Raw genomic sequence first — 17,110 nt, 5'->3', positions numbered from 1 at the left:
ATCAAGATTAATCTGCTCAACATTCCCGGTGTTTTATTTCATTCCCCGCTGAAGATTTTATCTCTTTCTCCCGACCCGTTTCAACCAGTCAGTCCTTCTGCTATCAAACTGGGATCGCTCTGTCTCCGTCTGCCTCTCTGATAGTGCTGCATTAGAAGTCAGGCTGCTGCCATGTTTCCATCGACTCCGTGCGGAATAACAGTCATCTGGAAATTTAACCCGGCTGCCGTCTAGCCCTGGGCCCCCTCGGAAAACTCTGGAAATCCTTCACCAGAATGTCCCAGGCTCCGTCACACTCTGGACCAGACCTAGGCGTTTCCGCCTTGTTATACGCAGCCTGTTTCAGTGAAGAAACTGCTTTTATTTCATATTTTCTGCTCTGTATTCATCTGGATGATTCAGAAATTAATTTAGGATTTATATTAAAATGTTAGCAGTAAAACGAGGTCAGGCTGAATTCATAAAGGTCTGAAGATGTTTTCTGATTGTGATAATCATTAACAGTCGTTGGGAGCAGAATGTCTGAAATAGAAAAGAATCAAGATGCTTCATGGGCCTAGTCAAAGTCCAGACCTCATCCTGACCGGAGTGTAGTTGCATATGAACATGTGTATCATCAGACATCATCAGACATTGGTATCAGCCTGTAGGAGCTGGACTGGTGTGTTGCTAATGTTGGGTAATTATAGTACCAATAAAAGGTTTTTTACTTTCACTGATTTAGAAATCAGTGAAAGTAAACAAAATGTTTTTTTTATTTTTTACAAAAAAAAGACAAAATAACATTTAAAATCAAAGTTAAAAGTGATGTAATTTAATGACAAATTAAAATATTTACCACAAAATAAGGAAGTGCATAAATATTCAGGTGTGTCAGCATTTTGATAACACATTTGTCCAGTGAGATGCCTTTAATTTTCCACACCTGATGTACTTTGCAGAGTGAAAACGTGGATCAGTCATAACCATCGTTGCAGTTTTAGTGTTTTTATTGTGATTAAATAATAAAGTAGTCTGTGCAGCTCTGCTTTAATCTGGATCCCATTTTATGATGTATTTCTACAGTTTTTTGTTGTAAATATTCCAGTTCAGTTTGGTTTTTAATAATGGGACGATACATATTAAATATTTTAGATTATAGCCAAGTGGATAATTTCCATCTGTAGTCTTACAGGCAGGTTGTTTCAAAAAAACAAAACAGCAATAATAATAATAAAAAAAAAAAAACATATTTCTACTAGGTTAAAGGTTTATATTTGACCATAAAAATAACTGCACATTTAACTATAGTCATGTTGACTTTTTGGCTTTCCGGGAATCAGATTTTAAGATGTTTTATCTCGTATTGAGCCTGGTTCTGGTTCTGGTTCTGCTGGAGGTTTCTTCCTGTTAAAGAGGAGGTTTTCCTCTCCACTGTCAGCCCCCTGCTGGTCCAGGAGTAGTGAATCCTGCATTAATGACTCGATTCTCTGCTGGATTTCCTTAGACATAAACCTTTTTAACTAATTTGAATAATAAATTGAGCTTAATGCTCTGATTTGTAACTAGAATTTATTGAAATGGACTGTATGATTTAACTGAAGTAAAAAAAATTTATAAAGTCAATTGGGACAGTGAAGTGTACTAAATTTAATATTTTTATTTCATTTTTAGAAATCATTTGTCAGGAGAGGAAATTTTGTTATCCATTTATTTATCAAAATAGGCAAGTGAATATTTTTTACAGATGCTGTAACGTGTGAAGTTAAATTATTTCTAATAAATCAAAAGTTAGACAAATTAAATGTTATTATTTTCACCATTTGTTTTTGGAGTTGAAAATGAAGTATCTGGATTCTTGTATTTTATTTTTGTGCGTTTAATTTGTTAAACTTTTGCAGTCAGTTTGTGACGTCATAAGATGTTCGCTTTGAAGCAAACAGAGACAAACAGTTTTAAGCTCAGACGAGAGGCAGCCTGGCTGTTTATGGTTGCTATGGTTACGTGACGAACGCCGCCATCATGTGACGACATGCTGTGATTTCAGGGTGGAGGAGACCCGGGACCTCCTGTTGTTCTTCAGAACCATCAGAGTTTCTCAGAGAAATGCGACGATCGGACCAGAACCTTCCAGCACTTCCAGGTGAGTCAGAGCAGAACTGGACGGACCAGAACCTCCCACTGATCTGCAGACGTCCTGGTTCTGGGTTATTAGACATCAATGCTTCTTCTGGTTTTGTTTTAATTTTCTCCTGTGGAGAACCAGATGTTCATTAGATGCACATCTGCTCCGATTGTTTACCTCTTCAAACGGTTTTATGACAGCAGAACCTGCTCCAGGTTCTGTTTGTCATACTGATGGGTGTGTGAGGCATCCAGAACCAACTGTGTTTGTTTGGTTTTCTGCTGTTATCTGACTCACGGAGGCTCTCTGTAGTCCAGCAGCTTGTTTTTAGTTCTTTTAGGTTCTGCAGAAGCTCGTATTTCTGTGTTGCTCAGATGATGAAGAGGAAAAGAGCCGTAGGTGTTAATTAGCGGGACCAGTCTAAATGTCAGGGCGGGACGGTGCTGGACAGGCTGCAGCTAGATGCCAAATAACACACCAAGTGGCAGCGGTGGTGTGGAACACATTGGCCTGTTTACTCGGGGAGTCGGCGGTCCAGCCCAGTTGGCAGGACCGCAGGACGATTAACACACATTTTCCATACTGAGCCGCGTGCTTGCAAACACTGCAGTTTAGCTTCATCTGCATCTGTTTCAGGGTTTCTGTGGAAAATGTCATTCCTCATCGTAAATATCCAGCTGTAACGTTCTCCATACCATAATAACAGCCAGACAACACCAGCTTAAAACCGGTTAAATAAATAAACAGAGTAAATGAATTATATGGAAAGTGTTGAATGTTTTTCTTGCTGGTGAACCGCAGCGCTAAACAGACCAAAGCTATCGACCTCGGGCTTTATGAGCCTCAGCAGGGCTGCTCATATTGATGTTCCCTCTCAGGTGCGCAGACATGTTAACGGCTTGTGTTGATGAGAGCCGTCTGATGCAGCTAATGGATGTTTTCAGTTTGGTGTTCTCACATTACTGCATTCTGGTTCTAATCTGGGCTGCAGCACATCAGGAAAACATGTGACTGCAGTGTTATTGTTGCTTCACCCATCAATAGGAACTGAGGCACATTTTCTTCAAGATCTTCTTCCATTGGTTGATTTTTATGCTCCCTGTCAAACTGAACCCATTTTCCCTGATTGGTCTTAGTGATTAGTGGTTTTCTTAAAGCTGTTCATGCCTGGAGCTCTCATGTCCCTTCATCTTGCTAATGTAGAAATGCTCTAAGTCAAATACAGCAGTCTTTTCTTCAATCAGTAAGTCAAGATTTTTTCCTTAAAGACAACGGTTCCCCACTTAAAATTTTTAACAAACTTTTCAACACAATGTTACTCTCAGATGTTTGCTTTATTTGATGCCAACAATTAGACCCTTCTGGAACAGTTCATGTCTTCATGGTTGATTGAACAGGCAGTGTATTATTAAGTCAAATTTAAGTCACATTTCAGCAACAAGGCAGTTCAAAGTGCTTTACATCATAAAACATCATACAGTTTACAATGAAACAGCAATAAACATTACATTTTGTTAAATGCCGTCATTAAATTTCATGAAGCCAATACACATCAAATATGTTGATCAATGTTCCAGTTACTAATCAAAGCAACTCTAAGCAGGTAGGTTTTTAGCCTTAATTTACAGGAACTCAGTGTTTCGGCTATTTTGTGGTTTTCATATTTGTGGTGCATAGAAGCTGAATGCTGCTTCTCCATGTTTGGTTCTGCTCTGCATTCCCAGAACCAGAAGACCGGAGAGGTCGGGAATGTTGCTATGACAGCAGTAGATCTTTAATGTATTGTAGTCCTGAGCCGTTCACTGACTTATATACTAACATGTCTATTCTCTGAGCTGCAGGGAGCCAATGTTGGGACTTTAGAACTGGGTGGTGTGCTCTATCTTCCTGGTTTTAGTGAGAACGCCAGCAGCAGCGTTCTGGATCTGTTGCAGTTATCAATGCAATCAATACATGGATGAGTTTCTCTAGATCTTCCTTAGTCCTCTAATCCTGCAAATGTTCTTCAGGTGATAGAAGGCCAACTTTGTAACTGTCTTTATGTGTCTCTGAAGGTTCAGGTCAGAGTGCATCCCAGAGTTTGGGCCCAGAGTTTGGGCCTGGTCACTAGTTTATAGCTGTGATAACTGAAGCTGTGCGTTGACTCGTCTCTTTGTAGGTCCAAAGAAAATAACTTCAGTTTTGTTTCTGTTCAGAAGGGCCAATGGTACAAAATATCAGCCTTGACATTTTGCACATTTTGCTCTGGGTCAGCCAGCTGCTGACCCAGAGCAGCTGTGACTACAATCCAGTAGCTTGCCATCATCAGTGTGTGAATGTGTGTATGAATGGAAGCGACTAATTTAATTGTAAAGCTTCTTCGAGAAACCTTATAGGGTTGAAAAGCGATATATACTGTAAGTGTTCTGTTTGTTGAATAAATGAATTCAGAGTCACCTGGTGACATTGTAATGTAGAGCTGTGTATCATCTGTGTAGATATGGTAACTAATCTTACTTTTATAACCTATATTGAGAGGCAGAAACTGAATTCACAACAGTTGAAATATAATAGCCAAGAAAATATTACATCCAAGCAACTCTACATCATCCAGCTGGATGATAGTGGTGCGGTTTGTTAGGCCTGTTGCAATAAACAATAAATCAGTTAATCAAATGATAGATGTGAACAAGCCCAATAATTTTCAATTGCATGATTTATTATTTTTCTCTTTTCTCTTTCTATCAAAAAATTACAAAAGTCTTCAGTCTGGTGCTTTGGTCTCAATTAGCCCTTTTTTGATAGATTTTTTTATTTAATTTTGTTTTATAGAGGATTCATATTTGTTGTTTCTGTTGTTTTATTTGTGTGGATATTTAAAATGTCTTCCAGTCTCAAATATTTATTATGGTCTTTGAGAACGTGTTTTTGCATTGTTATATCGCTATATTACTTTAAATGGTCTCAAATCAACAATATTATCATTTATCGCAATTACTTCTGGTACAGTTAATCGACCAGCAAAAACTGTTACAGTGACAGGCCTACCTGTCCTGGTTCTGGTATACCTACCCTGCAGACCCGGTTTATGGAGCTGAAACTGTTTAAAGTTTCTGACGGTGAGCTCAGGTTTTGGTGATTTGCGGTTTCAGTGCCAGACTGATGAAAGATGAGGATGGATACACCTCAAAACTTAAGATCGTATTTTTGCAAACTGGAGACAAAGAAACGATGACCATATATCCCTGAAACATCTATCCACCACAGTTTGTCCTAATGTGTGGATTCATCCTGTCATACTGCAGCACTGGCTATTAGTTTTATAATAAACTCGTGGTTCTTCATCCTGTCAATAAATGTGACATGATAAAAAATGGAGCAATAATCCAGACTGACTGTAATCAAAAACAGTTTATTAACATATCAAATACAGCCTTGTTACACACTCCTCCTTCTGTACAGCTCCTCTTATTCACATCAGTTATCATAAACAAAGATTTATTTACCTGGAAAAGAAGTGAAAACAAGAGAGTAACTTTCACATTACTGAAGTTCATAGATACATGTTCTCCAGCTCACCTCAACTGGACCATAAATTAGAAAACAAACTGAAGTCAAGTTACAGAACATCATCATCATCATCATCATCACCACCGTTGTCTGCAAGGCCATGCAGACGAGTCGGATGCTTGAATTAATCACAGCTCATTTATCCAGCGTTGCATCCGGAGGGAAACGTCTTAAAATGTTCAGTTGACAAAGGATCACCATGACGACGAGATTAAATTAGATTAGACTAGAAGAAAAAACTCACCTGTTATTACCTGGGAAAATCATTAGAAGTAAATTAAGGAGCCTGTTTATTTTGAATGAGCGGGGATCCTCCAATGAGCAGGACGTGTTCGTCATGCGGAATAAATTTCCCTTCTTTTAATATAAATTCTATTTTATTCTGGGTCTTTTTCCAGATCTAAGATGAAGGTCCAGAACTATTATTATTAAAATCTAAGAGAATCTCTTTAGAGTCAGGAGGGGAACCGAGCCGAGCTGGACCCATCACTGCTCGTTAAAGTGACAACACTAACCGAACCAGAACCATTCTGCTGCAAAGGCCTTAGAGTGAGTCTTTGGGACATTGGTTCTCCTCAGCGGTACCGGCCCACAGGCAGCACTTTCATGCAGGTGAAGCTGTCAGGGTACTTGGACAGCACCACCGGGTTCCCGTCCATCCGGACCTCAGACAGACTCAGTCGTAGATAGTAGGAGTTGTCGGACTTGCAGAAGGTGTCTGTGTTAACCTCCGTGATGTTGTTGTCCTGAAACACAGGAAGAGTGAAGAATAAGCGAATGTTTTGTTGTCTAATTTTTCTTCATATTTCAAACATTTCAAACGTATTTCATTTGTCTTTGAAATATGTTTCACCCAGAAAACTTGCTAAGCCCGCTGGTCGGGGCGCTAGGCCAGCCATCTGGCGACCAACGTGTCCTTAAGTTAAAAAATGATTAAAGTTCACAAGAAGTTTGAAAATATGAGTAGGTAAATATGTGCTATTTGAAAACATTATGAACAAACACGATAAAGTGGCGTGTTACTTTATTCGCTAAAGTAGTTAGCATGTAGACTGGTGATGACAGGCAGGAGTGAATTAAAAAAGACACCTGACCTCAATCTCAATATGTATTCACGTACTGACTGTTTTATGTTGCCATTGTGCTTCCAACCATTTCAAAGAGACGCTGGTCTCACTGTTAGTGGTGTATTAAAAAAACAAAACGATAATACTGTAGATAAACAATGTTAGACTGGTGGGGGTGCAAATAAAGCTTGGTGGCCCGCCAGGCTGATATTGCACTAAGGGAAACCCTTTAATAGTCTTTAAGAGTTGAATAGCTAAATTTATGTAAATAGGGGGGCAGATATTATACATTTATACTTCTTTCTGCTCCTTTTCATTCATGATTTCTTTTAGTTATTCAAATTTAATATTGAGTGAATGAAATAAAAAATTAAATTAAATGAGTTCAAAACAGGCCGATTATTCACAGCCCCTTATCACATTTTGTCATATTACAACTAACCTTTTTATTTATTCTTTTTTATTTATGTTTTTACAATTTTTTATATTTACTTATTTATTTTAACTATTTGTATTTATTTATAATTTTCATGGTAGATTATGTATTTATTTTAAAATGAACCTGAATTTGTTTTATTGGGATTATTGAAGAGGCAGTTGAGGGGAAACTTCCTCAACTTTGTGTGGAATGGAGATGTTTCGCTCAGCGACTGCTGGAGTTGGGCACTGGACGGACCAAAAATCTGAAAAGTGTGGCTTGGATTGCAGTTGCAGTAGTAGGAACATGAAAACTCAGAGTAGAAACACTTCAGTGGAAATGTCTGTGACAGATGGAAGAAATGGATGTGAACAAAGTTCCAGAAGATTCGGATGTGTTCTCAAGCTTTTACTGCTTGGAGGGTTTTTATGACATATATTTTAGGGTTGAGCACTTTTAAAAGGAGAATTCCCTTTTATATTTAAACAAGGTTCTTTGTTTTGCACGTAATGTTTGTATTTTTAAAAATCTTAATGGGGAAACTTTTTTTTAGCGTCTTATAAAACTAATGCTCTGTTGAACCACAACAGTTTAATTTGTGTAATTAAGTATTTTTATTTCCATTTGGTAGCTCATTGAGACTGTTTTGTTTAGTTAACTAAATTAGTTTACATTTCTATTCATCCATTTTGTATTTTCTTTGAGGCACTAAACATTGTGTATATTGTATAAATTGTGTATATTTATACATGAATATTTCTATGTAGTTTATAAAGGAAAGAAAAAAACTGAAAATGTGGAATATAGTCTGTGATGTATAATTGAGGTATTGAAAATATATTGTGATATAATTTTTTGGAAATATCGCCCAGACCTATTTAGGACTGGACTTTGACTAGACCAATCTTCTTCCCATAATATTTATGGCTGGATGGTGATTGCCCTGTTGGAAGGTGAACCTCAGATTTACTTCCAGGATTGTCCTGATTTAGATCAATACATCTTCACATCACCTCTGACCTGCTTCTCTGACCCATAGCATGATGGTCCCACCACCATGCTTCACCAAGTGGATGGTGTAGTTGTTTTTTTTTTTTAATAGTTTTGTATGTAGGGTAAAAAGCTTGATTTTGGTCTCCTCTCATCTCTTCTTCCATGTCTCCTGCATGGCTAACTGCTAACAGGACTTCTTCAGTGACTTCTATTACTGTCAGACAGCTCTCCTGTCAGTCCAGGTGGACGTCCATGTCCTGTTCGGTCAGCAGGCGGTCCGTCCCGTCTCCAGGTCCAGATGATGGACTGATCAGAGCGCTGGGAGATTTTCTTATAGAACCTAATCCTGCGTTAATCAGAACCAGAACCTCCTCAATGTTCTCTGGAGAACCTCTGAAGACAATTCTGGGGGGGATATAAATATCTGATTCGATCCCGGATATCGGTGGCAATGTGCCCTGATCCACAAGGACAGATCTATTCAGTCTAATTCTATGCTTTGTGCTTTATTATTTATTTTATATTATATTTAGATTTCCTAATTGCACTTTCTGAGTCATTTGAATGGTTTGTTGCCGTTTATTTTTACATGTTTGACTGAAGTAGTGAACCTCTTGTTTTTGACAGTTTCAGTTTATTTATTTTACATTGGCTATTAAAGTACTAACTGCACTCACTGAATAAATTAAAGTTATTTTTGCATGTGTGACCAAGCCTGTGAACCTATTGGTGTATTTAAGTGAGCTGAACTGGTCCAGAGTTATCAAGAAAATCTGTAATTAAGTAGATTATGTCGGTACTTAAAAATATAAATGTTTTAATTCTGGGCTGTTTTTCTGTATCGGATTGGTATCTGCCGATGCTAAACCTCAGACATCGGGATCAGAAGTGAAAAGAGTGGATGAGTGCATCCCTAGTTCACAGCACACTCTTCAGGTTTTAATCATAAAGGCATCCTAACACCCATTCATCCTCTGTGAACTACTTGTGTTGGTGCAGACCTGTAGATGCAGGATGCGGACGCTCTCTGGGATGAAGGGGACGGCCTCCAGCTGGTTGTTGGCCAGGTACAGGTTGGCCAGGCCGGTCAGTTTCTGTCATGGAGAACAGAGACTGTTCAGCTTCCTTCTCATCTTGAGTTTATTTACAGCAACATCATTCAGCTGCCTTCATTTACAGACGAGTTAATGTCCTTTTTAAGGGCTGAACTGTCTTATTAAATCAAATCAATCTGGTTTTACCTCATATATAGGATACACTCTCCCTGACTGGTACCAGAGCCGGGTTCTGCTGACGTACCTTGAAGGCGTTGGCTTTTACGCCCTTGGTTTTGAGCAGGTTGCCGTTGGCGTTGAAGGAGGTGAGCTTGGCGGGGAGAGCGGGGAGTTTAGCCAGTCTGTTCTCAGCCAGAGACAGTTCCTCCAGCAGGGTGAGCTTGGAGAAGGCGGCGTCGTCGATCTCTGAGATCATATTTCCTGTCAGGTCGATCCTCTTCAGGGTCGCTGCGGCAGATAGCACAGGGAGGCTTTTTTAATACCAAATATTCATGATCCAGTCAGGTATTCAGACATCAAATCAAATTTTTGCCAACTTAAAAGCTAAAATAACAAATCCATTAGGGATGCGAATCTTTCAGCGTCTAGCAATTCAATTTCTAGTTTCAATCCTGAAACAATTTTTAATTCAGAAACTAATTTTTCTATTCAGTCTAAAGAATCTGTTTGAATTATGTGACTGATGAGAGGAAAAGACAGTGTAGCAAAAAATACATTTATTTAAAACAATTTCCATACTGTATCAAATTCCATCAGTGTATATTTAAACAAAAATAGGTTTGTGCATAAAATTTCGCAACTTAAATAACCAAGTATAAGGTTATCTTGGCTAACTGACTTTTTCTTAAATAAAAAAAAATATCATAGAATTAGTCGAAATATGACTTTACAGAAACATAAGCAGACTAAGTAAAATTTTTGAGCATTTTGAATCCATTCAAAATTCCCAGGACTTTTTCTTTTTTTCCTGCACTTTTAAAATCCATGCATGTTTTATTTCCCTGAACTCTGACGTCTCTGCAGCTGTGAGGACACGAAGGTCTCAGCTCTGAGTCCAGATGTTCTATCCAGACGTCAGGGACTTACCAGTGTCTCCGAAGTCGTTTTTCCCAATCTTCTTGATCTTGTTGAAGCGAGCGTACAGGTAGGCGGTCTCTTTGGGCAGCAGGGGGACGCTGGTCATGTCTGGACTCACCTCCTCACAGTACACAGAACCGGACAGGCAGACGCATAGCAGGCAGGTGGGCAAATCTGCAGAACAGCAACCAGAACCAGGTCACAGAGACCCGGGTTAACCCGACAGACTCGGTCACATTCAGATATTTTTATGGATGTTTATATTTTCACAGTCTAATATCTTATTTTAGGTGATGGTTTATTTATTTTTTCTTGTTTCTGAACATTCAACCAAATCTACTTCATTTAAAAACTCCCATTGACTTCCTATTATATGGCTGATTGTTCATGTTGTCATTTAAAACTTCACCAAACTCAACAGAATCTAATGGGCTTCACATAATTCAACTCTGAGAATATTTCTGTCAAGATATAACAGTTTTTTAAAGTAATTTCTTTCTGCTGAGTGTTTGACTATTCTAGGACTAGGATTATTCTGACAATTAATTGGATTAAACTCTGTGCATTTTGCAGATTTTTCATTTAACCACTTACTATATGCAATAGTAAAATACATAAAAATATAAATAATTACATTTCTTTTTTAAAATAAGAAAATAAACATTGTATTGTCTAGAATGGAATAACATTCATTTAGTAAATACTTGACCATTTGTTGTAAAGGATCAAGATAAAAATTTTCTTAACATCAACATATGAAATCTCAGCCTCTTCTGTCTAGTGTGGAGCTAATTTGTTGATAATTGATTAGATTAGCTAATTAATAACTGGGTGCAAAAGGGGCTTAATAGAAGATTTTTACAGAATGTGAATGGGGTGAAGCTAAAACTGCATCTAAAAGAGTTCTGGGTAGAACTGATTTACAGGTCCAGATTCTTTCTCTCACCGGCACCGCCGCCGCCACTTTCCTTCGGTGCAATGCTTGCATCCGGCTCATCAGCAGGAGGTAGCGCCCTCTGCAGGAGAAAACAAGCAGTGTTTACGCAGAGCCTCGTGTTTGGGTCAATCTCTGATTCTGGTCGAGTTAGGAAATTCGCACACTTATTGCAGTGTGTGTACTAACAGGCAGGTTCTGTTGAACTTTTCTGCATTATACTTGTGTTTTAAGGCCTGCAGAGGAAGATAATTTGGTCATATTCAGAGTTTAAATCAACTGCTTGAAATGTCTTAAGATTTCATACTAAACAAACTGAATGGAAGGAAATATTCTGGAATATTTTTGCATAAACTGACGCCTCTTCTTGGAGTAGGAATGTTTCTCTTCCAACAAGTTTTCAGGAATATTTAAATATAGACCTTCATGTTGTCTTTAAACCAGTCTTGGTCCGTTGTTCTCCAGCCTTTGTTTCTTTGGTCTTTGGCCAAAGACCAAAGTTTTCAGTTCAGATCTGACTGTTTCTTATTTGCCAAACTCCAACCCATGAATCATCCCTGATAAATAAACTGTTTCATGTCAACACAAAGCAGATAATTTTGTAAAAATGATTTCAGATTGACTCTATCAGTCATTTTCTGACAGAAAATCTGGAAGTGTGGAGTGTTTTTCTGTTTGGATATTGATGAGAAGCGGTAATCAGAGCGCTTCAGTCCTCCATAGCTGGGTTCTGCAGCTCATCTGGAGAAGCTATTATCTAGTCAGACATGAGACGTGTAATCTCCAGCTCTCCGGGATCCAACCATGGGTCTTCTCTCAGGAGGACACGTCCAACACATCAAACCAGATGTCCAACCTGCTCAGCTGTAGAAGCAGTGACTGCAGTCTGCTCTCTGGACGGCGTCCCTCAGGGTAAACCCAGCTGCTTTGCAGGGGAAGCAGACGTTGGCTGCTCCTGTCCAACACTTGATAGGTGAGGGAAGGATCAAGTCTCCTGTGAAGCTTTTTAACTTCAGAGTTTCACACCTGACATCCCTGCAGGACCACATTCCCATCAGCGAGGAGGACAGAGAGAAGAGTGCTGCTTCTTTAACCCTGGAAAGGTCCAGCGTCTACAGGAACCAAGTTGGATCCTTTTAACTCAAACCAATTACACCCAATGTCTCCCTGTACAGTGGAGGGGCTATAATTGCCTCCGAACACCTGAGACTTCCTCAAAAGACGCTTATAGCTGCCTATTTTAATATTTCAGACTCTAGGAGCACCGATCAATCAATTGGCCATTTCTTCAATGTGAAATCTGTCCTTGATCCCTTCTGCTCTGCCATGAGAGACTGACTCACAGATCTGTCCACCGGGTCACGCCTAGGCCTGCCGCCGAAACAAGTTTGGCTAGACAATAAATTATTCCAGAAATTATTGCAATTAACAATGATATTGTTGTTTTAAGACCATTTTCAAGTAATTTAATGGTAATAATGCAAGAACACGTTCTCAAAGATCAATAAACTTTAAATTCTAATGAATATTTAACACCAGAACTGGAAGACATTTTAAATATCCAAAAGTAAATAAACAAAACTGGAATAACAAGTAAAAAGAACACTGAAGTTTCTGTAAACAAAATTGTCCTTAAAAAAAACTAGTTGAGGCCAAAGCACCAGACTGAAAACCTTTGTCATCCCCGTCCTGCAGTCGGAGCAGAGAGCAGACCGACTCCACTCCGGTTCCACTTTGCAATTGAATCACTCATTCTCAGACCTGCTGCCGAAATCAAAAAGACTGTAAACATAATTTTTTTTTAATTTTCAAAAAAGGTCTGCAGTAGGGGTGGGCATTTATTGTATTATTTATTGTAATAAATTTCTTATCAAAATATGAATTTTGATTTATTGTCGTCATGATAAATTCCAAAAACCCAAAACTGTCAGTATTGCCGTGTTTTTTCATTGAAAGTGTCATAAAATACCAATAAATTTCTAAATATTTTTAAATGTCGTTACTGTGTTCATGTGACACAAATCACACTTCTTTATGCCATGGAGTCCTAAAGAAGCGCTTTGCAAATGGGAATGTTTCTCTAGGTTATTATCTGTGTTTGTAGAGCTATGATTGCTGTGCCATGCAGTCATAGTTATATAGTTACCTTAAAAAGAAGTAACAAATAGTTCTTATGTCACATTTATTGTTATTACAATAGTACCACAAAATATAGTCCATATTGCCCATCCCAAGACTGCAGTCTAACTTGTTGTGCAACTTTTGTTTGTTTTGAAAGTGTGAAAAATGAAACACTAAAGGAGCTGCAGTTGGAACAGCAATGCTGTAAACATTATTTACATTCAAGAGCGTAATGTGCAGCTAAAACAAATGTATATTGGTTCACTGGTATTGTTCAGTATTTTTCAATAAAATAAGGTGTATTGTGACTCTGGAGTCTGGAGTCGGAATCAAACTTAAATGGGAATCTGCAGGTCAGTCTTTTGAGGATCGGCCAGAAAACAAGATGGTTTCTGCTGTGCATATTGATGCATATTAAGGTATATTTGGTGTTTGAACTGGGATTGCACCAACGCAAGAACTTCTTTATTGGTCGCCTTTATTACTTTTTTTGGGCATACAGCCAGTCAGCATCAAGGAAAATAAATGCGCTCCTGGAATGCATTGTGTCTCGGTATTTCAGCTCCCCAAGCTGCATTTTCTGTTGAATATTTTTGATTTTTTCTGTGGACCAGTCCATGAGGGGTCCACTGCACTCTGGTGCCCCCCCCCCCTGCAGGATGCAGGTGGCACTGCAGGGCATCGATTGATGCATTAAATTCAAATCTGCAGAGACAGAACCTAGTCCTTTCCAGTACAGTCTGAGGTCAGAGGTCATTCATGGAGTGGATGGATCCCACTGAGCTGTTTGCTGCTGCTCAGTGCAGACAGAAGCAGCTATCCATGCTTCAGGGTGATCAGATAATCGGTCAGTCTGTCCCAGAGTTCACTGCTCTGATGCTTCAGCTGCTGCTTTTAGCCAGGAAACAGACGAACTTCCATTCTGAGATCGAACGGGAGCTGGATGCAACATCCAGCCTTAACCCAACCAATCAGGATGAACAGCTACAGTTCCATATTTTCTATTTAATCTTATACATTTATCCACATTGATTACATTTGAATGCATTTGAGAGCTGCTGGAAGAAGAAAGGTTGATTACAGTGAAGCTGTGGTCCATGTTTACCATGTCCCACCATGGTTTCGTCATTCTGTGGATTTTTTGAGGGTTTTTCTTCTCCTGGAGGAATTTCCTGACAAATATTCGCTGGATTGGTGGTTTTGCTTCATGCAGTCGACTCATGCAGGACTGTTGTGGTTGGAAGGAGGTTGTCGGTTTAGGGTTAGCTTTGATTGGTGTGAAAACACACAGGAGGTTGTTTGGGTGAACCATCTGCTAGAGAGGAGATGGTTGAATCAGAGCTGGCAGCAGCTTGAGGAGAGATGAACCAGTTAGTTTCATATCAATCAGCAGCTGGGAGACAAACTCCAGCTGTTCCTGACGGCCCAATGAGATGCTTTAGATTCTGACCTCACAGTTTCTCACGTTGCTTTGATTGTTCAGAGAAATCTTCTGCTAGGACTTCAGTGTTTGTTTTTTTATCTGCTTGATTTACTTCAAAAGCTCAGAATATTTATGGTTTTGGTTTAAGTTAAAGAAAAGCAACCAAAAATATTCTAATCAAAAATTCAAGTGTTATAACAATAAAAATAACTAAACAGTTTTAAATCTAAAGACAGTCATCAACACTGAGGAGAGATGTGTCTAAACTGGAATCATTTCCAGACACTCTTAAGGAATAATTACCGACTTGTGGCTACAGGTCAGATGTAAACGATAACCTCCTCACCCTCGCTCTCCTTGACTTCAAATATTCGCTGATGTATCCGTTGGGTAAAGATCCGGGTCTGAGGCGCAGCTCCGGGCCGGACGTCCGGGCCGAGGCCGCCGTCAGCCACAGCGCCAGCAGACAGGTGATCAGGAGCGCCTTCATGCTGTCCGAAGCAGTGTGATGCAGACACCGCCGAGCCTCAAGGAAGTGTGGGTCAGCACCGCGCTCTCAGCTCCGGCTCTGACAAATCACTGCATTTAAAGGCTGAGCTTTCTGCAGAGTTTATAGAGAGCAGCTGTTAACCCTTTCCTGACCACCCACCATCCATCTGCAGGAGGAGAGGAACACACACACGCACGCACACGGAGCGAGGCATCACATATCCAAACAGGCGTAAGCATCTATTTTCCTCTGAAATGTCCCTTAAACATGACCAGGAGGGAGCAGACACTGCAGAGAGAGCAGAAAAACTGAAAGTTGACAACATAAGAGAGTGAGAGTGTTTTGCCTGGAGGAAAGTCTGGTGTCCAGCAGAGACATTGTCAGAAATCATTCATAATCAAACCTTTCCTCCTTTTGTCTCCGATTTTCTCTCTTCATCATCAAGAGTAGAAATGGTGACTGATGTTAATCATCAACCTGTCCTCCTCACCGACAGGTCACCAGTCTGTCTGTTTACTCAGACTGACTAAAGTCTGGATGTATTCAATGCAAATTCATTACCTGATTTAACTTATTGTACGCAGATCTATATGAGAGAATATGAGGTTCATTGTAGATTACAGAAAAATAACAATTTGACCTCAGAGGAGTAAATTTACACCAAAAAGCTCAGACAAACTTGAAAATTTTCTGATATGGAAATTGTTTTTTAGTATAACTTTCTCTGATTAAAGGAAAATATTGTAGCTATTCTCTGACATTGTAAAGTCCGAAATGTGCATGAACAAAGCTCAAAAGTTACCTGAGATGTGGGATTAAAAAAAGCCAGGAATCCACTAAGATTCGATGATGTGAATTTGCAATAAGGTTTGATACAATACTCTCAGTTAAACAGACAAAAATCTGAGTCACGCAAGTAAATTGTGCTACGTGTTTCAAACATGTCCTGCATGAGACATTTGGACATCTCCCAGTTTGGCAGACATAACTTAAAAGTTTTCACAAACACTGTTACAAAGCAGCAGACTGGTTAGAATAACATGATAGTCCTTCCTGCTGTAGATAGACATAGAGTTCATACCTGCAGAGGCGTGGCTCTGCTCTTCTCCCTTCCTGGACCATAAACTCCTGACCTCACTAGACTGGAACCAGAGCTTCCCTGGAGCAGAAGCTTTGGTTTCCTTATTGCTTCCTTCCTCATGGTCACTGGTTGGGAATGAAAAAGTTGTAGAAAGGTTCACTGTGGTTCTGCCTGCAGATTTCAGGTTTGGTTCATATTAGACTTTTAATTTTAATCTTAATTTTAATCTTCTTAGCCTAGAGTTGATTTGTTTGGTAAAAATGTTGGAAGCATCAGTGGATTTTTTCTTCCTGGTAAACTGTGACCGTGGACCTCCATAAATCGATTAGTAAAACCTTGTTTGATACGGTGAAACAGCCAACATAGAATAAAGCCAAGCAGACGGAGCTGAGCCTGCTGCTGGCAGGGCTCTGAAACAACCAATCACATATCAGCTTCAGGCTCTTGGTGGAGACACCATCTAATGCACAGGTGTCAAACTCCAGTCCTCAAGGGCCGGTGTCCTGCAGTTTTTAGATGAGCCACAGACACAAAACACTGGAATGAAATGGCTTAATTAAATCCTTGTGTAGATCAGTTCTTCCAGAGCCTTAATGACCTAATTATTCTATTCAGGTGGTGCAGCAGAGGCACATCTAAAAGTTGCAGGACAGCGGGCCTTGAGGACTGGAGTTTGACACCCCTGATCTAATGGAACCATAACCGAACTCTGATGATGTGCACTGCTGGGCTGACCTCTGAACCTGAGGCTCAGTTAGTGGAAACTAATAAATCTGCTTCTGTTTATTATCTGGTGAT

The 17,110-nt window shown here is 39.5% G+C and overlaps 2 protein-coding genes across 2 annotated transcripts in view; one reads left to right on the top strand and one right to left on the bottom strand.

Annotated features, from left to right (window-relative positions):
• Positions 1-17,110, top strand: part of cenpp (centromere protein P) — a 90,131-nt gene that overhangs the window by 6,125 nt on the left and 66,896 nt on the right. The window contains 2 exon segments of the mRNA XM_032550650.1: positions 2,027-2,070; positions 2,073-2,122. Coding sequence (XP_032406541.1) covers positions 2,027-2,070; positions 2,073-2,122 — 94 coding nt within the window.
• ogna (osteoglycin, paralog a) lies at positions 5,476-15,325 on the bottom strand. Its single transcript, XM_032550651.1, has 6 exons — positions 15,088-15,325; positions 11,210-11,279; positions 10,273-10,437; positions 9,431-9,633; positions 9,133-9,225; positions 5,476-6,399 (listed from the first exon to the last, which is right to left on the bottom strand). The coding sequence occupies exons 1-6, from the start codon at positions 15,229-15,231 to the stop codon at positions 6,229-6,231; spliced, it is 846 nt and encodes a 281-aa protein (XP_032406542.1). The 5' UTR covers positions 15,232-15,325; the 3' UTR covers positions 5,476-6,228.

The sequence above is a fragment of the Xiphophorus hellerii genome, chromosome 20 (genome assembly GCF_003331165.1).
Source record: "Xiphophorus hellerii strain 12219 chromosome 20, Xiphophorus_hellerii-4.1, whole genome shotgun sequence".
Lineage (NCBI taxonomy): Eukaryota > Metazoa > Chordata > Actinopteri > Cyprinodontiformes > Poeciliidae > Xiphophorus > Xiphophorus hellerii.
This window is presented reverse-complemented; position numbering and strand designations above follow the sequence as displayed.

What these genes read in the sequence shown, in the direction of transcription:
- ogna (XM_032550651.1), bottom strand. Translation starts at nt 15,231, where the DNA reads ATGAAGGCGCTCCTGATCACCTGTCTGCTGGCGCTGTGGCTGACGGCG. An exon ending in AAGTGGCGGCGGCGGTGCCG is followed by an intron (nt 10,438 to 11,209) that starts GTGAGAGAAAGA and finishes GCTGTTCTGCAG; the next exon opens with ATTTGCCCACCTGCCTGCTA. An exon ending in AAACGACTTCGGAGACACTG is followed by an intron (nt 9,634 to 10,272) that starts GTAAGTCCCTGA and finishes TATCTGCCGCAG; the next exon opens with CGACCCTGAAGAGGATCGAC.